Genomic DNA, 22,149 nt, shown 5'->3' with positions numbered 1-22,149 from the left:
TTGGGGTACTGTCCCCTTCTGGCAGCCCAGCGGAGGGCACTTCCTTGTCTACACCCGTGCTGCCCCAGACCACGGGCACCGTCCCTTCCCAGCCCACCACCCCATCCTCGTGAGTGACGGGAATCGGGACTATCTCGAGTGGTGGTGTCTTCAAGAAACCACGGAGCCAAAAGTTAAGAACGGATGGAAGAGCCACGTGATGGGAACGCTTTCCCCATCTCGGTGATGAGGCAACACAAAGTCCGACGAGATGCAGGTGCCTAAGCCAGCTCCACTCTGCCTCGGCACTGGCATCATCTTGATTGAGTTTTGTTGTATATATGTATATTATATATATATTTATATATATATTTATATATATATATATATATATGTATGGGTTTGTTTTTTTTAGCACACTGTCCCATTCTCGGGTCTGGATTTGGGGTAGTTGGTCCTCGGGACAGGTTGGACAGAAGGGGCCAAGGTACAGAAGAATCCCGAGATTAGCGTGAGGCCCAGGCCCCCCCAAGCACAGAACATGGACCATCCGTAGCCATGGCTGATGTCGTCAGGGAGTCCATACAGGTAGCGTGGGTAGCGTGACAGCTCAAAGTTGATCCCAGCCACACAGGTGCACAGTGAAATGATGCAGAAAGTTCCTGGAGGAGAAGGGAAGAGACAGGGGTCGGGTAACAGAGAAGGAAAGGGAAGAGGAGAGGGAGAGAGAAAGAGAGAAGTGAGGTTTACTACATTTTTGACTTTCTTGAGTAGGAACAATGAGATCCAGGTAAGAGTAACCTGCTGACGAGATCAATATTTGGAAATATTCATGGAGAGGGGAACAGTATCAAGGCTTCCTCATGCTTCAATAACTGCCCAGTCTTGGATAAACTTGGGGAGTCTCTCCTTTGGAAAAATACTAAAAATATATCACATGACAGTCTGTGTAGGGTGCAGTGAAGCAGGAGAGTATCTGGCTCATTTTTCAAAAGCCTTTAAAATTCACTGTCTTTCCTTGGAGACGCAGAAAACACCCCCCATTGCTACTTCTTTAAAGAGAAAAACATTTTTATTTTTTTCTTTTCCATACACAATGTCTCATACGATACTCGGTTTTCCTTTAATCCATTTACCAACCAGTCATCCAAATCCTGGAAGCCTTTTCCCGTAAGACATTTCCCAGCATTTTCTTTTTAAGTCTAGGAGATAACCCCTTTACGACGCGCACACTCCTTTACGACGGGCAGCAGAGTCAATAACTCTGGAAAACGCTGTACGTCACTTCTCACCCACTAAGATTCATCATCCACAGTAACGTTAAGTTAACTTGTCCAGCCTAGTCTTAGGAGGTATTTCACAAACGTATTCAATGATGCTCCTTTAAAAAAAACCATTGCTCAAACTAATCTCCAATGAGAAGGCTGCTACAAGAGATACCATGTTATCAAATAGAGCAGAATTATAAGGCCACTTTTAGCCAATAGATAGTTGATGTACCTAAGATGAGTTTAAGAGCTTTTCTCGATATTTGCTGTGTCTAATGTTTCCTCTGTCACTGCAGATAGGAGAGCAATGGCCTGAAGAAGTAAACTTTGGAAGAAAAGCCTGGGTGGGGTCGATAGTACTGCAGAGGTCCAGGCACTTCAGTGGCTGTGATCTGTGTTTCCAAAGACCACTAATTCAGGAGCAGAGTAGAGGGCGGTCCAGAGGCAGGGAGACCAGTTAGGAGCTGTAGTCAAGGGGAGAAGGAAGGAGGGGTCTGGCGAGGGGGGAGCAGGGCAGGACTGAATGACTGTTAGTGAACGGTGGCTGGTAGAGGCAACGGAAAGCAGTGAGTCAGGGGTGACCTGGGCACAGGGGCCGCATAAATAAAACTGTGTGGGTGGGAAGCATGTAGGTGTACATATGTGTACATATGTGTACATGTGTGTGCATGTACATGCTTGTGCACGTGCGTGCAGCCACAGTCATCATGTACAAACAGATATGGCACCATCATTACCTGGGAAAACAGTGGGGGGGTTACAAAGCACCCCGAGTCTCTCCTGCTGTGCCCCGGGGTTCAGACGGAATTCTAAGACGGCACCCAGGGTGGATTATGTCTCATCCCAGACTTTCTTAATCAGAATCTTAGGGAGAGGATGGGAATCTTTCCTTTTTAAAAGTTCCTCAGATGATTTCTGGTGATCGGCCTGGTGAGACCCTGTGTTAGGGCAGAGGTTCTTTGTATAACCTTGAGGCACAGATTCAGGTGTCGGAAGAAGCAGAGGGGGTCCAGAGGGAAGGAGGCAGCCTGGGGGACCCCCTCCAAGGACAGCACGATGGCTTGGGAGTGCCAGAACTGAAGAAAGCTTCCTTTTGACACCAGTTTCAAAGAATCCAAACTCCAACAAACCAGTGCTGGCCTGCTTGTGCCTCAAGTACACTTTCAATTTCTGGTTTAGAAACCTGAGTGTGTGATGACTTCATTTACTAAAATTTAGATTTAGGACAGGAAGAGGGAGAGAGAGAGCGCACATGTGTGCATGCGTGCTGAGTTCAAATCTGAGCTGCCCTTGGGATGTTAAGGCACTCGGCACCGTGGGTCTGGAGCCTGGTAGTAATTTCTGAGCTAGAGATGTGGACTGAGTCATCATCTATAAATTGAAGCTCTGGATGTGACTGAGGTCACCCAAGGGCTCTCTATAAACCGTATCCACATAGGATACTTTTAAAAATGGAGACATTTCTTCTCATCAAATTGTGCACAGTCTTCCTGATTAAGTGCAGTGATTTGTTCCGGGAGAGAAGGTCGATCTCAAGGAAGTTTTGATCTTCCCAAGTTACCAGTAGCTGAAAAAGCTTGATAGACACTATTTTAAGGGTGTTCTGCAAGCAGAGCAGACAGGACACAAAGACGTGGTTGATAAATCAAGACCTAATTACTTAATTACCATATGGACTTAATTACCTATTGGAAATGGCCCAGCTTGTTGATAACATACATCTTGTTGTCATGTTAATAGGGTTAGCTGGGATATCTTCCTGCCTTCACTTCCTGTCAGTGGTTCTGTGACTCTGGAACCTTTAAAGATTTCTGTGGTTTGTTAGCTCCCGTCAATATTCCCATAGATGGGAAAAAACTCTGAGGGCTCTCACTTAAGACGGCCTAGAGTCTGTTATACAGAGTGAAGTAAGTCAGAAAGAGAAAGACAAATACCATATGCTAACACATATATATGGAATCTAAAAAAAAAAAAAAATGTCATGAAGAACCTAGGGGTAAGACAGGAATAAAGACACAGACCTACTAGAGAATGGACTTGAGGATATGGGGAGGGGGGAAGGGTAAGCTGTGACAAAGTGAGAGGCATGGACATATATACACTAGCAAACGTAAGGTAGATAGATAGTGGGAAGCAGCCGCATGGCACAGGGAGATCAGCTCGGGGCTTTGTGACCACCTAGAGGGTGGGATAGGGAGAGTGGGAGGGAGGGAGACGCAAGAGGGAAGGGATATGGGAACAGATGTATATGTATAACTGATTCACTTTGTTATAAAGCAGAAACTAACACACCATTGTGAGGCAATTATACTCCAATAAAGTTGTAGGAAAAAAAAAAAAAAGACGGCCCGTTACGCAGGTCATCTGTGCAACATGTCAGGAAAGCCCGGTGTGACAAAGAGGGAAGAGTTGGAGTGGCTTCTGCCCGCTACCATAGACACGGCTGTTTTCTGTTTGGAGCAAGGATTTATATATATATATATATATATATATATATATATATATATATATATATATATATATTTTTTTTTTTTTTTTGCGGTACGCAGGCCTCTCACCGCCGCGGCCTCTCCCGTTGCGGAGCACAGGCTCCGCATGCGCAGGCTCAGCGGCCATGGCCGCGGCATGCGGGACCCTCCCAGACCGGGGCACGAACCCGCGTCCCCTGCATCGGCAGGTGGACCCTCAACCACTGCGCCACCAGGGAAGCCCCAAGGATTTATATTTTTATATACTTCTGCGCTTATAAATTCAAGTTTGGAAATGTGCATTAATAACTGGAAATGCACACAGCAGGAGTACCGGAGAATGGGGGAATGAGGGCCACAGGCGCGCAAGGACCCTACCTGGCCCAGCTTTCTGTCTCAGGCGATGAGCCCAACTCTCAGACCTGTGGATTGGTGACCAACCGGGAAGGGTGGGGTGCAGAACTCCCCCCTACCACCACCAACTCTGAGGGGCTCTCTGGGGAACTAAGAGAGATTCTAAATATCTATGCTAGAAAACATCCTCAATTAAAGGGTGGTAATAGATATTACAGCACGGGGGTTGCAGCCTCTTTCCGTTCACCCAAAAGTACAGTGGTCCTTTGGGCAAGTATGAGGCTCTCCTCTCCCCTCAAGGAACAGGCTGTGGCCTGGGTCATATTATGTCTCGGGAGCACTTATCGACGGGTGAGTGAGGATCCAAGAAAGGCAAACGTAACAATGCATGGTCACATCTTCTCAGTAATTCCCCCCCATGGCTTGGGGTTTGAGCCTAACTCCCATGAGGCTCCAAGACTAACTGTAGTCACAGAAATTAAGTGAAAAGAACCACCCAAGCCCTTCCCTTTGGAGCAAGGCTCTGCTGTGTGTCCAGAACTGGCTGTAACACCGGCTAGGCAAGTAGGGACAGCAGCAGCGTGGCTGTCAGACCTCAGTGATGTCAGGTCTGGGGAGGCAGGTTAACTGCAACGGGGCAGGCGGAAGGGGATGTTCCTGTGGCCGCAGGCTCCGTGGTGTACCCAACAGCCAATCGGCAAATATTTGTTGAACTTCTGTGTTTGTGCCAAGCATTACGCTAGATGTTAGGGGGATAAAAAGGAGAATAAGATAGGATCACAGTTCTTAAGAATGTTTAATAGAGTCTAAAATAAAAAGATGAAAAAAAAATCTTATAATCTCGCTGGGGATATGAGACAGACATAACTGAAAAGCTGAGGATGAAGTGTAAATAGCACCACACTGGGGATTAAGAGACCTGAGTTGAGTATCAGCTCTGAATCTTTGGTCCCCTCATCTGTAAAATCAGGGCGCTGAAGCAGACAGCTCTAAGGTGGCTCCTATATCTAGCCATGTCTAGGAAAAAAGGGCTAATACCCAGAAGTAAATGGTAAGAGACAACTATGCTGGGCCAGGGAAGGTTTCCCAGAGGAAGCAGTGTCTTGAAAAATGAACAGGGTGTCCGCAGGCAATAAAGGGAAGGGGGTCCGCACCTGGCCTGGAGAGCATCCCTCCTTCAACCCCAGTGCCCCAGTGTCCTAGGTCTCTAAGCCTGAGTCGAGAAGGCATGTCCACATCCCACTCCCATCATGCCTCTAACTTCCGAAATGCTCACTGTTGCCATCCTGGTCAGGCTTCCATCATCTCCCACAGAACCTCTGGTAACAGATCATTGGTTCCCTGCCTTCTTCTTCCAGTGATATTTTAAAAAATTTAAATCCTGCCTTCCTTACCCTGCCTGTATGGCCTGACCTGAGTGGACGCTTCCTACCGATCTGACCTCATTTCTCAGCTTGACCCCCATGCTCCCTGTACTCTAGCTAAGAAGCATGGCCTTCTTCTTGAGATCTTCTGGGATCTCAATTCAAATGCTGTCCTCTCAGAGAGATCCTTCCTGCCCCTCTCCTAAAGCAGTCCCTCCTCCAGGGTTTCTCAAACCCTGTTCGATGGAGGTGCCTCAGGAGCTGCCACTGGGAAAGGAAGAGGGAGTAAAAGAGACTCCCAGCCCTCTCTCCTCTCTTTGGCCAGAATAGCCCTGCTTTGATCTGTTTCCACATGAAATTTCATTTGATCTAAACATTTTTGAAAAGCACCAGCCTTGTCCATTCACAAGGGGACCATAAGGCATGTCGTTATAGGAACTGTAAAGCTTTGGACAGCAAAGTGCAATGGCTCTTCTATTAGTTTCAAGTCCATGCCTTTGGCAGAAATAGCTAATCAATCTCAACCCTCACTCCTGCTGGCCTCAGACTCCGACTCAGCCCAGCCCTCCCCGGCAGCCAGCCGCAACTAGTCAGTTGCAGCGGGTTGGAAGGAGAAATGACATCTAGTTACCCTTTCTGTGCCAGGACTCTCACACATTTAGACTCAGAGCTCAGGAAGTCCAGTTAGATGAGACCACACCACCCCCATGTGCCCGCAGCCCGAGAGCCGGTGTTAACAAGACCCACCGGCATAGAGGGCACAGTGTCCTCCAGACCCCTCTGGTGTCCCCATTTGCAAACTCCACCTGCGAGCGGGAAGGCATGGCCAAGGAGTGTAACGCACTCTGCAAACATAAATGCTTCCTTTTGATTCAAACACAGCACCTGCTTCCTTGGATGACCAACCCCACCTGGAGCCCTTTCAGGACTCAAACCCATGCTGTCACCTGGCAACCCATGGTCCAGCCCCAGTCACCGGTGTCTGCGTGTCCCGTCAGCGCCTAGCTGGAAGGGGCGAGGGCTGTGTGGTGTTCTGGGATCACTGGCCGCACGCCTGCCGGCCGCCCCCCACCCCTCCTCTCCAGGCACTGCTGAGGCTTGAGTGAGGGCGAGACCGAGAGAAGGGTTTCCATGCCCAGCCGGCCGACTTCTGGTCCCAGCGCCAAATATAGCACCACCCCCCTCACCAAGTTCCACGCATTGCTGCCATTTCTAATTAACGTTTCTCTGGTTGCCGATATTAGATTCTAGTTTTCTCCCCACTTTTAGTTTCTGGGCTGTTTGACAACTTCCTCCTGCTTGGCTATCTCTTCCCTGAGTTTCCAAGCTGCCCCTTGATCCAGGCTTGGTCCCCCTCCCTAGATGTCCCTGTCTGTCTCCTCCTTTGTCTTTTTTTTTTTTTTTTTTTTTTGCGGTACGTGGGCCTCTCACTGTTGTGGCCTCTCCCGTTGCGGAGCACAGGCTCCGGACACGCAGGCTCAGTGGCCATGGCTCACGGGCCCAGCCACTCCACAGCATGTGGGATCTTCCCGGACCGGGGCATGAACCCGTGTCCCCTGCATCAGCAGGCGGACTCTCAACCACTGTGCACCAGGGAAGCCCTCCTCCTTTTGTCTTTTCAGACTTGGGGCTTCCCAGTCCTCCTCTGAACCCACATTCCATACTCTTTCTGGCCACTTCACCCTCTCCTCTGATTTGAACTACCACCAGAACATGAGTGCTTCACAGGATAATGTGATAGCGTGTGGTATCACATATTATGTAATTCTGCGTCCCAATCCCCAGGGACACGGTATGTTTGAGGTACTCCCTGGCTACACACAGGATTTCCAGTGCTTCCCCCATAATCCCCAATTCCCTTCAGTTTCTGACTTTTTTTTTCTTTCAAAGTCTTCCTTCCCTAGAAGGGTGATCAACCATCCCAGTTTGCCTGGGAGTTGGTGAGGGTAGAGGGTGTGTCCCTGGTAAGTGTGACTTTTGGTCCTAAAACTAGAAAGACCTGGGCTAAGTAGCACACACTGGTCACCCTTCCTACACGTTCCCTCCTGCCCTGCACTCTGGGGCCAATCGGTGATACTGCAGTGACTACAAAAATTAATCCTCGCTTGTAAGTTACAGAAAACCTAAAGCTTTAACCCAGTGGAAGCACAGAAACTTGGATCCCTGGGTATGTTGCCACGTTAAGAAATGCCTGGCCAGGAGAGCATTGTTTTGGGGCAGTTAATTCTTCTGTAACCTTGAAGTGTCACCAGGGAGCACTTAATCTGCAACCCCAAATGGTTCTATCCCAGTACCACCTGGTAGGTTGATTACCAAGATATTTTTAAGCTGATATTCAGAGTTTGGGCATTAACCTCTGCTCAGCCCACTTCCGAGCAGTGACTGCAGGTTTGTAAGGCAGGCGAGATGGGGCCTCCTGTGTGGCTGCTGCTTTAGCATCCACAGGAGGGGAGGGGAAAACATGTCTCCACTTCCTTCAGGGACTGATGGAGAAGCCACGCAGTAACACCACAGCCATGGACCCCGTAGAGAAATAGCATCAAAATTGTGGTCTCAGGCAAGGCAGCGAAGGGCTCTTACTACTTCAAGAAGCCATTGCCTAGGAAACTGAGGGCCTCAAGAAGGTTCTCACAGGAATCCAGGGCGGTCACATATTGTGTGCAGAGGCATTTTCACGAATAGCTATTCCTTCTGTGACCAAGTTGTACCCAAAACTTCACTGGAGTATAATTTCTGCAGCTTTCCAGGGCCAGAAACCCATCTGTGTGACATTTTCTGCTCTTGGGAATGAGGAGTGACGCCTGCTTATCCCTGACCCTCACGTGGTGCCTTGTTGCTATGGTGGCCAGAGGGCCTCTGTCCTGACCCCAGCCCCACAGGTTGCTGCAAAGCTGTCTCTGCAGAAGTGCCCTCGTGGACGCGCGTGTCAGGGAGGTCAGGAAGCAGCCCAATCCTCTCTCTAAGACTCTCTCCCTTCCGCCCCCTCTGATCTTTAAAACCGTAAAGAAGCAAATCGGCAAACAGAAAAAGGATCCCTCCACCTTTAACAGCGGTATGCATCCCAGGAAGCTGATGTGTACAAACCCTTCCTTTGCTTAGATTAAATGCCTCAGCAGCATTTAGCTCTTGATAGCACTTTATAGCTTTGCTCAGACCTGCATGGAATATAAATTACTGTTGAATTATACACCATTGCATCAGCGGCAGCCAGCAGGCAGGTCACATGGGGCTTTACAGCCAAGGTGCCTTAGGGGTTCACTGGGATGAGGCAGGGGGTGGTGACAGGCTCTGGGGGAGAACACTGCAGGGGATGGGGCCTTGAGTTAAGACAAAACCATTCATCATTCTGCAAACTCTGCAGATGCTCTAGGCAGTCACTGCATGAATGCCACGTCACCCCCAAGGCAAGCGGCTTTTGTATCCCCGAGTCTGTGTCTGCACACTGCAAGGCTGGTCTACGTCCGGGCATGATTATGCCACAGTAATGCCACATCCTCAACTCAAGCGACGAAAGGGACTGGCTGGTTCAAATAGGTTGGCACTGACTCTAAGGAAAAAGCCTCTGCGTTCCTATCATAGAACGTGGAGTCTCATCCCTTGGTTTTCCGTATCTCCAGGGTAGCCACCAAACCTGGAAACATGGGTGTCATGGACTGAATTGTGTCCTCACAAAATTCCTATATTGAAGCCCTAATCCCCCAATATTTCAGAATGTGACTGTATTTGGAGATAGGGCTGTGACAGAGCTAATTAAGTGAAAATGAGGCTCTTAGGGTGGGCCCTAATCCAGTGTGACTGGTGTCTTTGTAAGAAGAGGAGATTAGGACATACAAAGAGATATGAGACAGCTGTATGCACAGAGGGAAGACCACAGGAAAAGGCAGCAAGAGGGAGGCCATCTGCAAGGCTGCGAGAGAGGCCTCAGAGGAAGCAACCCTGATGACACCTTGATCTTGGACTTCCAGCCTCCAGAACTGTGAAAGAATGAATTTCTCTTGAAGCCACCCAGTGTGTCGCATTTTGTTTTGGCAGCCATTGCAATCTGATACAACAGGTGAATATATAATAACTGGCTTATTAACAGAACGTTACAATACACGATAAAATAAGGCTATGTTTCCAGACTTTATGGCTACCTGTAACTAAAACAGCCATCTAAACACAGCCGTACAAAACAACAGCTGCCGGGCATCGTGTGGATTTTTCTCCATCTCATCAACGCATCTACGCTTACTCCCCCTCAATCCCCATCACGATACTTATTCTTCTGGGTGTATGTTAGATTTGATCACAAGATCGCTGGCCCTGGTGACCTCTACACCCAAGACTGAGCCTTTTCAAACTCGGGGAAACACCTAAAGGGCTGAGCCAATGGAAGAGAGCATCCGTGGGTTCAAATGTTGTGATGGGAACCTACTAAGGTCAAAGCGCCACTGTCCAGTCTCCCTGACTGGACTCTGCCATTTCCATCCTTTACCCAGTCTGCAGAGGGTCCCTGCAGCTATCCTGGCAGTTATCCTTTATGGCCCAGTCCAAGCCCCGAATGACCCAAGAAGTCTTCTCTGAGTATGCCCAGCACCAGATAATCCACATTTTTTTCAGAAGCCCTAGAACTTTTCTGGTCTGGAACAGACAATCTGACAATTAGCTATAGGAACCCTCTCTTGTGCTCTGCTTTAGTTTGTGTCCAGCTAGACTGTACCTTTCTCCAGAATTGGTTACGGTAGTGGTGTCTCCTTTCGTATGAGATACAGCACTGCCCAGTCAATCCGTATCACTGGAGGAAATGGATTTCTGGGCTATGGAGCTTTTAAATGAAAATATGGGCTTTGAAACCCAGAAGGGAATGAAGGCACTATCACGGCTGGCCCTCCCACCCTCCTTTCTCCTAAACCGTTTTGCGATTGCTGAGGTGTTTTTGCATGCGTGCGTGTGCGCGTTCACGCGTGTGCCCACACAGGTACATGCCTACCTACCTTGCGTTTCAATGGGTACCCTGGATTTCAGGAAGCATTTTTATTTTTAGGGAAATTCAGCATCAGAATAATACCCTCTCTGCAGGATTATTTTGAAGAGCGATAATAATAAATGTGAAAAAGGCTTAGAGAAGTTAAGATTGCTTTCTATATGTAAGGTATGATATTAGAAATGGAAAGCTTTAAGTGAGGGTGAAGAAAAATTGTTCTGGAGGACAAGAAAAATTGTGCTTGCTGCTTTTCACCTCCATCACCTGCTCCATTCTCTCCCGGCCCCGTCGCAGGGCAAGTGCCAAACCAGGAAGCACTTGCTCTCAGCAGAGACCAGAGACAGTGCTCACTCAGGACCCTTCGTTCTGTGGGCTTTGTTGGCACTCCAAGCATGGAATTTGGAAGATCTCAGAATACACTTCTGAGACCCTCCTCAGTAAGGGAACCTATCTTTGGGCTCAGGTTTCAGCATCCAGTGGGGGTTAGTTACATCATGACATCGCTGGGTTTGCAAAGAAGCCTGTGGCTCAACTAGGATGGGTAAAAGGAAGCAGCCCTAAGAGAAGGGTTGGGAATAGCTAGGTGACATGTGTTGGGGACCTTTTATAAGTGCTGTAGAGGCTGTGACCATGATTCTCCTGGAATGTAGAGGCGGTATTTACAGCTATCCCATTTATTAAATTATTATAAAATTCATTTATTAAACACCTATTGCCTAGTGGACTGTGAGAGATATTTTTTTGTTTTGTTTTGTTTTGAGTCTACACAATACACTTTCCCTTCTTTCTTCTTTTGTTAAAACACCACCACCATTCTTTCTCCCGGGGAAGCCATTCTGTGATCACAAGGATTAATTCAGGCAGAGGCAGTTGACTCAAGCCAAGCCTCAGTTTCTGTATCTTCTGTACCCCTTGAGGTTGCTGTGAGATTACATATCTTTATGTAAATCATATATGTATATGCATTAATATATATATACACACATCATATAAGTTATATAATTCACATCATAATCCCAAATTAAATAATTTGCTGAAGGTCCCAAAGTATAAGGAACAGAACAAATATTTGATTTCGCTGTAAAGCCTCAAACTATTTGATTGTGGAAACATATGAGAACTACGCATCACACTCGCTTCCACTGGCCCCATTAAAAAACAATATCCCCCAGGGGAAGCAACCACTGGCCCACTCCACTCTTGCCCACCTGGCCTTGGATATTTCATGCTTCAGGGAATGAAAAGTTGGGAACATCTGAGCCTGGTGGTCTGTGGTGAGCTAAGAGCTTTCCACATAGGGCAGGAAAGAGAGTTCTAGAGAGGAAATGAATCAAGAGTGCAGCATCACATTTTTCTCAATGCGAATTTTTGCAGTTTTCTATCCATCTGGGCCTTGGTTCAGAGCTGAGAGTTAGTGGATCCAACTGGCTTCTTAACTAGACAGAGTGTGGCATCTACAGCTGTGTAGAAAGGAACATTCTCAAGCTGTGAATAGTGAGCTTCCAAGTGTAAGGCCACTTAGAGCATGCCATATTCCTGCCCCTGCTTCTCTATTCTCTCCTTGTCTTTCTAGGCCAGCACTTTCTGGTGAATAAGGGTCCATGGAGCAAACTTTGAGAACCTTTAGGGCAGAGGGCAATCTTGCCCTGGGTTTCTTGCTAGGGACAATGCTTGAAGTCATACAAAACCTCCTGCAGACCATCTCAGATACTACAGTTCTCTGGTTGGTCTAACATTCATCTTCCTAAGTAGATACAAGGATTTTGCAGAGAAAGCCACATCACCAATGCCACCCCCACCCCCCAAAGCCAGCATGAAGCCCAATACAAGTAAATCTATCATTATGTTTGAATTCCTGTCCTGGTCATCATAAGGCTCTCCTGGCCCGCCCAGAGATCCACCAAGTCAGCCTGCAACAGCTTCCTGGGAGGAGAGCTGCTACCAATGGGGATGTGGCTTAGTGGAAAGACAACTCCACCAAGAATCAGAAAATCCAGGTTCTGGTCCCATTCTTTCCCATTAAGTGGATAAACCACCTCATCTCTCTTGGCTATGATCAACCATGAAATACAGGGGGTAGGACCAGATTTCTAAGATCCTTCCAGTTAAATGATCCTGTGACTCTAGGTATTGGGACAAAAAGGTACCATTCTCTCTGAATTGTTCTAGGACTTGCTGTCAGTTATTCTGTCAGACATGACCTGCCTGGAGAGAAGATACTGCTTCTCACCTCCTGACATGCACAGAAGGGCTGGTGAATGAGACCATTAGATGTTATTATTTGCCATCAGTGTGCATATGAGGCTCAGCTCAAACCTGCCCTGATTTGAAACATGGAAGGATTGGGACCCAGCTGTTTAACTGTCTGGAAGAAATTGGCTCCTGTAAGAAATCTCTCTGGCTTCTGCCTTATCTGATCCAAGCCATGTTCATTAGCAGAGGAAGACGCTTGGGGTGGTAGCCAGAAGATCAGGAGAGTCTACCACCTGGTTTGGTTTATGTTTCCATATGCCTGGCACATTTGTCAGCTTGGCCTGGCCTTTCTTTGAGATGAAAACCTGTACCCAAGTGATCGTGGCACGCTGTCACCTCACCACTGGGTCACTGAACACATACATAGCTTTATATGGATCAAATGCTTATATATACTATTTTTAACAGGATAGGCATTGTCCCAAATGCTTTACAAATGATAGTTCTTTGAATCCTCAAAGCAACTTTATGAGATTTAGATGGGGAAAGACATAGAGAGGTTAAGTAAATTGCCCAAGATCACCAGCTGCTCTGTACTGGAGCCAGGATTCAAATCCATGTTTTTGCCACTTGTTATGTTTTCTCTCATTCCAGCTATTTCACATGCATGTGTATTGTCTCTGGAGCTGGACTATAAGCAATGTAAGCAGAGAAGCTCTTTTCCCCAATAGGGCCCTATACCCACTGGTGTTTAAATAAGATTTACCGGGCTTCCCTGGTGGCACAGTGGTTGAGAGTCTGCCTGCCGATGCAGGGGACACGGGTTCGTGCCCTGGTCCGGGAGGATCCCACATGCCGTGGAGCGGCTGGGCCCGTGAGCCATGGCCGCTGAGCCTGCACGTCCGGAGCCTGTGCTCCGCAACGGGAGAGGCCACAACAGTGAGAGGCCCGCGTACCACAAAAAAAAAAAAAAAAAAAAAAAAAAAAAAAAGATTTAACCACTAGATGGTGAGTTTGGGAGAAGAGGCCCTATTGTTATCAAACGTGGTCCTGAGGAGGTTCTGGGGGCCCCTCAGACTCAAGCCTCAGTTAATAAAATCTCATTGCTGAATTCTCCAGAGAACTAGGAAACCCTATCACAACCGTACGTAACTTCACTCCTATTTGTGTTGGGTAAAAGGGTGACTTCCTGTAGAGGGACATGAGTTTTCTATGAGGAGCAGGATGGTATGGCTGAGGCAGGAAAGGAATCAAGATCAGAGCATTAACTCTCTTACAGTAAGGCTGTTTGTAGCTTCCCAGGAGGCCAAAAACCAACCTCAGTGGGCAGAGTAAGCTGGCGGTCAGAAGACCCAAAGGAGCTCGGTACGGACCGCAGCCCATCAGAGGGCTCCTCTCCACAGTGCTACTGGCTTGTCAGTGGGCCTCTACCTAGCAACGCTTTTAGCTCCACTTTTGTCTGGGAGATTTAGGGAATGATCATTATTCACCCGTCTTCATTTTCTGAATTCAAACTCTGATGAGAAGAGAGTCCCAGAAAGGAGGTAGACAGGGTGGGAAATACCAGCTTTCTTACTGTTGAGGCAAGTGTGGTCACTGTGGCTTGGTCCCTGGCCACAGTCAACCTCAGGAACACGTCCCCCGCAAGGCTGACATTTCAGGATGCTTTCCCCAAGGGAATGTTTGGGCCCGCAGGGCAGATACACTCACCCAGAAGTGACTCGCACTGGTGGGCCAGAAAAAGAAAGGGGAATAGGCCTCCAACCTGGCCTCCTGATGCTGGCCTGAGCCTCGAACCTGGGAATACTGGCCACCTGGAGGAGCAAAGCACAGGCAGAAGACCCAGATGTGGCTGGTCTCCCCAAGCTTGGCCTCCTCTGGCAACCTCACCAATCGGAGAAGTCAGTCACCTCTTCTCCTTTAGAAGTAGGGCCTTAGGGCTTCCCTGGTGGCACAGTGGTTAAGAATCCACATGCCAATGCAGGGGACATGGGTTCGAGCCCTGGTCTGGGAAGATCCCACATGCCGCGGAGCAACTGAGCCTGTGCACCACAGCTGCTGAGCCTGTGCTCTAGAGCCGTGAGCCACAACAGCTGAGCCTGCATGCCACAACTACTGAGGCCCATGAGCCTAGAGCCCATGCTCTGCAACCAGAGGCCACTGCAATGAGAAGCCTGTGCACCGCAACGAAGAGTAGCCCCCGCCCGCTGCAACTAGAGAAAGCCTGTGCACAGCAACGAAGACCCAACCCAGCCAAAAATAAATAAATTAATTAAATTAAAAAAAAAGAAGTAGGGCCTTAAATAGTAGAGTTGGTACCCTTCTAAAGAGAGGAGAGAAGTTTCCTACTTTATGGGCCCAGATGGGAATGCTGAGATAAAGACAGAATGCCATCCAATTTCCCTTGGCCATACTAACTCAGGGACCCTAAAAATCTGTGACCCAGAGGCTTCCTGGAAATGTGATTTCAGTAGAACTTGTGTGAAAATGTTGAGAGCTGAATTGGAAGGGATATCTTAATTAATTATCATTTAAAATAAACTGTAGCCTGGGAGTATGGTGGAATGTTTAAGGGATTCCTAGGTTTTGTTACAGGGGAAGTAGGAAGGACACAGCTATTGGCATTTCTTCTTCCCCAGGGCCAAAATTATGGGGTCAAATATCATACTAAATTTACATTTAACTTGACACAAAGCTGCTTAAGCATTTTTTTTTTTTAAAAGCTGAAAGGGGAGAGGGCAGACAGCAGAAACAGAAAGAACTACAATCCTGCAGCCTGTGGAACGAAAAACCACATTCACAGAAACACAGACAAGATGAAAAGGCAGAGGGCTATATACCAGATGAAGGAACAAGATAAAACCCCAGAAAAACAACTAAATGAAGTGGACATAGGCAACCTTCCAGAAAAAGAATTCAGAATAATGATAGTGAAGATGATCCAGAAACTCGGAAAAACAATGGAGGCAAAGATCGAGAAGATGCAAGAAATGTTTAACAAACACCTAGAAGAATTAAAGAACAAACAAACAGATGAACAATACAATAACTGAAATGAAAACTACACTACAAGGAATCAATAGCAGAATAACTGAGGCAGAAGAATGGATAAGTGACCTGGAAGACAGAATGGTGGAATTCACTGCTGCAGAAGAGAATAAAGAAAAAAGAATGAAAAGAAATGAAGACAGCCTAAGAGACCTCTGGGACAACATTAAACGTAACAACATTTGCATTATAGGGGTCCCAGAAGGAGAAGAGAGAGAAAGGACCAGAGAAAACATTTAAAGAGATTATAGTCGAAAACTTCCCTAACATGGGGAAGGAAATAGCCACCCAAGTCCAGGAAGCACAGCGAGTCCCATACAGGATAAACCCAAGGAGAAACATGCTGAGACACATGGTAATCAAATTGGCAAAAATTAAAGACAAAGAAAAATTACTGAAAGCAGCAAGGGAAAAATGACAAATAACATACAAGGGAACTCCCATAAGGTTAACCGCTGATTTCTCAGCAGAAACTCTACAAGCCAGAAGGGAGTGGTATGATATACTTAAAGTGATGAAAGGGAAGTACCTACAACCAAGATTACTCTACCCGGCAAGGATCTCATTCAGATTCGATGGCAAATCAAAAGCTTTACAGACAAGCAAAAGCTAAGAGAATTCAGCACCAACAAACCAGCTCTACAACAAACACTAAAGGAACTTCTCTAAGTGGGAAACACAACAGAAGAAAAGGACCTACAGAACAAACACAAAACAATTAAGAAAATGGTCATAGGAACATAAATATCGACAATTACCTTAAATGTGAATGGATTAAATGCTCCAACCGAAAGACACAGGCTTGCTGAATGGATACAAAAACAAGACCATATATAAACTGTCTACAAGAGACCCACTTCAGACCTAGGGACACATACAGACTGAAAGTGAGGGGATGGAAAAAGATATTCCATGTAAATGGAAATCAAAAGAAAGCTGGAGTAGCAATACTCATATCAGATAAAATAAACTTTAAAATAAAGAACGTTAAAAGAGACAAGGAAGGACACTACATAATGATCTATCCAAAAAGAAGATATAACAATTATAAATATATATGCACCCAACACAGGAGCACCTCAATACAGAAGGCAACTGCTAACAGCTATAAAAGAGGAAATCGACAGTAACACAATAATAGTGGGGGACTTTAACACCTCACTTACACCAATGGACAGATCATCCAAAACGAAAATAAATAAGGAAACACAGCTTTAAATGACACAATACACCAGGTATATTTAATTTATATTTATAGGACATTCCATCGAAAAACAGCAGATTACACTTTCTTCTCAAGTGCACATGGAACATTCTCCAGGATGGATCACATCTTGGGCCAGAAATCAAGCCTCAGTAAATTTAAGAAAATTGAAATCATATCAAGCATCTTTTCTGACCACAACACTATGAGATTAGAAATGAATTACAGAGTAAAAAAAGTAAAAAACACAAACACATGGAGGCTAAACAATACGTTACTAAATAACCAATAGATCACTGAAGAAATCAAATAGGAAATCAAAAAATACCTAGGGACAAATGACAATGAAAACACAACAATCCAAAACCTATGGGATGCAGCAAAAGCAGTTCTAAGAGGGAAGTTTATAGCTATACAAGTCTACCTCAAGAAACAAGAAAAATCTCAGATAAACCATCTGACCTTACACCTAAAGGAACTAGAGAAAGTAGAACAAACAAAACCCAAAGTTAGCAGAAGGAAAGAAATCATAAAGATCAGAGCAGAAATAAATGAAATAGAAACAGAAAACAATAGCAAAGATCAATAAAACTAAAAGCTGGTTCTTTGAGAAGAGAAACAAAACTGATAAACCATTAGCCAGACTCATCAAGAAAAAGAGGGAGAGGACTCAAATCAATAAAATTAGAAATGAAAAAGGAGAAGTAACAACAGACACTGCAGAAATTCAAAGCATCCTAAGAGACTACGACAAGCAACTCTATGCCAATAAAATGGACAACCTGGAAGAAATGGACAAGTTCTTAGAAAGGTAGAACCTTCCAAGACTGAACCAGGAAGAAATAGAAAATATGAACAGACCAATCACAAGTAATGAAATTGAAACTGTGATTAAAAATCTTCCAACAAACAAAAGTCCAGGGCCAGATGGCTTCACAGGTAAATTCTGTCAAACATTTAGAGAAGAGCTAACACCCATCCTCCTCAGACTCTTCCAAAAAACTGCAGAGGAAGGAACACTCTCAAACTCATTCTATGAGGTCACCATCACTCTGATACCAAAACCAGACAAAGATACTCCAAAAAAAGAAAATTAGAGACCAATAACACTGATGAATATAGATGCAACAATCCTCAACAAAATACTAGCAAACAGAATCCAACAACACATTAAAAGGATCACACACCATGATCAAGTGGGATTTATCACAGGGATGCAAGGATTCTTCAATATACGCATCAATCAATGTGATACACCATATTAACAAATTGAATGATGGAAACCATATGATCATCTCAGTACATGCAGAAAAAGCTTTTGACAAAATTGAACACCTGTTTATGATAAAAACTCTCCCAAAAGTGGGCATAGAGGGAAACTACCTCAACATAATAAAAGCCATATACAACAAACCCACAGCAAACATCATTCTCAATGGTGAAAAATTGAAAGCATTTCCTCTAAGATCAGGAACAAGACAAGGATGTCCACTCTCACCCCTATTATTCAACATACTTTTGGAAGTCCTAGCCATGACAATCAGAGAAGAAAAATAAATAAAAGGAATATAAGTTGGAAAAGAAGAAGTAAAACTGTCACTGTTTGCTGATGACATGACACTATACATAGAGAATCCTAAAAATGCCACCAGAAAACTACTAGAGCTAATCAATGCATTTGGTAAAGTTGCAGGATACAAAATTAATGCACAGAAGAAATCTCTTGCTTTCCTATACACTAATGATGAAAAATCTGAAAGAGAAATTACGGAAACACTCCCATTTACCATTGCAACAAAAAGAATAAAATACCTAGGAAAAAACCTACCTAGGGAGACAAAAACCTGTATGCAGAAAAATATAAGACACTGATGAAAGAAATTAAAGATGATACCAACAGATGGAGAGATATACCATGTTCCTGGATTGGAAGAATCAATATTGTGAAAATGACTATACTACCCAAAGCAATCTACAGATTCAATGCAATCCCTATCAAATTGCCAATGGCATTTTTTACAGAAATAGAACAAAAAATCTTAAAATTTGTATGGAGACACAAATGACCCCGAATAGCCAAAGCAGTCTTGAGGGAAAAAAGTGGAGCTGGAGGAATCAGACTCCCTGACTTCAGACTATACTACAAAGCTACAGTAATCAAGACAATATGGTACTGGCACAAAAACAGAAACAGATCAATCGAACAAGATAGAAAGCTCAAAACAAACAGTTCATGCAGCTCTATGTCAAGAAAAAACAACCCAATCATAAAATGGGCAGGGGGCTTCCCTGGTGGTGCAGTGGTTGAGAGTCTGCCTGACGATGCAGGGGACACAGGTTCGTGCCCAGGTCCGGGAAGATCCGACATGCCGTGGAGCGGCTGGGCCCGTGAGCCATGGCCTCTGAGCCTGCGCGTCCGGAGCCTGTGCTCTGCAGCGGGAGAGGGCAGAACAGTGAGAGGCCCACGTACCACAAAAAAAAAAAAAAATGGGCAGAAGACCTAAATAGACATTTCTCCAAAGAAGACATACAGATGGCCAAGAAGCACATGAAAAGCTGCTCAACATCACTAATTATTAGAGAAATGCAAATCAAAACTACAATGAGGTATCACCTCACACCAGTTAGAATGGGCATCATCAGAAAATCTACAAACAACAAATGCTGGAGAGGGTGTGGAGAAAAGGGAACCCTCTTGCACTGTTGGTGGGAATGTAAATTGGTACAGCCACTATGGAGAACAGTATGGAGCTTCCTTAGAAAACTAAAAATAGAAGTACCATATGACCCAGCAATCTCACTACTGGGCATAAACCCAGAGAAAAGCATAATTCAAAAAGACACATGCACCCCAATGTTCACTGCAGCACTATCTACAATAGCCAGGTCATGGAAGCAACCTAAATGCCCATCAACAGATGAATGGATAAAGATGTGGCACATATATACAATGGAATATTGCTCAGCCATAAAAAGGAACGAAACTGGGTCATTTGTTGAGACGTGGATAGATCTAGAGACTGTCATACAGAGTGAAGTAAATCAGAAAGAGAAAAACAAATATCGTATATTAACACACGTACGTGGAACCTAGAAAAATGGTACAGATGAACCAGTTTGCAGGGCAGAAGTTGAGACACAGATGTAGAGAACAAACGTATGGACACCAAGGGGGGAAAGCTGCAGGGTTGTGGGAATGGTGGTGTGATGAATTGGGCGATTGGGATTGACATGTATACACTGATGTGTATAAAATTGCTGACTAATAAGAACCTGCTGTATAAAAAGAATAAATAAAATCAAATTTAAAAATTAAAAAAAATGAAAGAAAAAAATGAAGTGAGTGTACATGGAGAAAATATTTGAAATCAGGGATCACTGGCAAATAAAGTAAAATATTAAAGATGGGTTTTGGAAAAATAAAAAAAATAAAAGATGAAATGGATTTTTTCCCTCATTCACAATAGAGTTTAGTTACATAGAGATGTATATAAATGGATATGTATTAATGACACGTGAAATCCTAAACGAGAATGAATAAATAAGGACTTGGCATGCTGCTTCTGAAGACTGGCCAACTCCAAGTCTAGGAGCAGTTTCATATGATAAATGAACATTAAAAGCCCTTTAAGGGGCAACAATAAGAACTGGGCAAATTTACTCAATTCTCCCTTTAGCCTCAATCATTAGCTCCCCTGCGAGGCTGCTCCTGAGTCCCCAGCAGATAGACGCTCCCTTTCTCTGCTGCACCCACAGTCCCCTCTGTTACAGCACCGATCACTCTGCCTGGGTGTACTTAAGGCAGGGACCATGTGTGTCCTGGCTGCTAGCACAATGCCTAGCACACAGTAGGCACCCAATCAATGTTTATTGAGTTGAATTTAGTTTGTAAAGCAAATAATTAACAAGTGCAATAGGGTTGTCTCCAAATACTTTAAAGACCATTGGAGGAAGAAAGTAATGACTTCAACTGATCTTACTTTAGCAGAGAGGACCCAAGTCCAATAAGTCAAAGTTACCAGAAACCATATTAAGGTTGTGTTTTTTTTTTTAATCTTTAAAAAAAATTTTTGGCCGCATCACGTGGCGTGTGGGATCTTAGTTCCCCGACCAGGGATCAAACTCCCTGTGGTGGAACTGCAAAGCCTTAACCAGTGGACCACCGGGGAAATCCCCATATTAAGGTTTAAAAATAAAAAAGAGCAAATTGACAACTGGCAAAGTCAGCAAGAAGGAGGCCCCCTGCCACCACGGAGGCTTTGACCCAGAGGGGAGACAGCAAATGATCTAGATTTCTACTCTCCAAGGTCTTCACAATGAGCTAAGTGACATCAAAATGTTACAAAGGGATGTCTGAGTCCAGAGGAAGAGTCTGGTTTTAGTTAAGCTGATTCAGAAAGGTTTCTGGAAGACACTGACTCTAAATTGAACCGTGAGGAAAGCACAGGGCTTCAACAGGCAGAGAAAGGTGGCATGGTGGCAGACAATGACAGGTGGTCTGAAGGGGAGGGAGCACAGGATGGACGGCTGAAGATAAGACTGTGGCCGACATTAAGCTCCAGGCCAGGGACATGGGCTTTTACAGACCATAAGGAACCACAGAATGTTTCTCATCAAACAAATGACATGGTAATAAGTGTATTTTAGAAAGGTGGTATGCTGCAAAGATGGAATTTAGTGGAAAGCAGGGAAATGAATACTTAAGGAATGTTTATCCTCGGCTAGATGTTTTTCCTATGTATTATTTCATCTTTACAGCAACATCTCAACTTTACAGATGAGAAAATAGAGGCTCAGGGGTTAGCAACTAAGTGGTAGAACAGAGAGTTCCACTAGGGGCTCTACAATAGTAATAGAGGCCCACGTGGTACTCAGGGGTTGGAAACAAATGAACAGGCCCCAAAGATGATTGCAGAGGGAATACTGGCAGATGTTGATAATTGATGGAAAGGTGTGGGATGAAACTGGAAAAGTGAAAAATGATCCAGGGGTAACTGACAGACACACATGCTGAGGAAGTCAAGAAACGCAGCTCATTTCATTGGGGGAAGGGAAAGGATGGGAGTTGACTTCTCAGGTGTCCAGAGTAAGCCAGGTGTGTGGTATGTACGCAAAAAACATAAAGCACATGTATGCAGAGAAAGGACAAGCCTAGTTCAAGGCAGGCTTGAGGTTCCAGAAGGGGGAGATGTCTAGTGAACAATGAAAAACATGAGGCTGGAGCTCAGAAAAGACTGTTCCATGCACAGGTTCCAGACTCATCTGTGCAGAGACAGTGATCACTGTGAAGGTAGGTGTTGTTGAC

At 45.2% G+C, this 22,149-nt stretch overlaps 1 protein-coding gene across 1 annotated transcript in view; it reads right to left on the bottom strand.

Annotated features, from left to right (window-relative positions):
• Positions 1-390: 390 nt before the first annotated feature.
• Positions 391-22,149, bottom strand: part of TMEM178B (transmembrane protein 178B) — a 365,625-nt gene continuing 343,866 nt past the window's right edge. The window contains exon 4 of the mRNA XM_060108746.1: positions 391-641. Within this exon, the coding sequence (XP_059964729.1) occupies positions 391-641 (251 nt within the window). The remainder of the gene's footprint in view (positions 642-22,149) is intronic.

This window comes from Mesoplodon densirostris, chromosome 9, assembly GCF_025265405.1.
Source record: "Mesoplodon densirostris isolate mMesDen1 chromosome 9, mMesDen1 primary haplotype, whole genome shotgun sequence".
NCBI classification, from domain to species: domain Eukaryota; kingdom Metazoa; phylum Chordata; class Mammalia; order Artiodactyla; family Ziphiidae; genus Mesoplodon; species Mesoplodon densirostris.
This window is presented reverse-complemented; position numbering and strand designations above follow the sequence as displayed.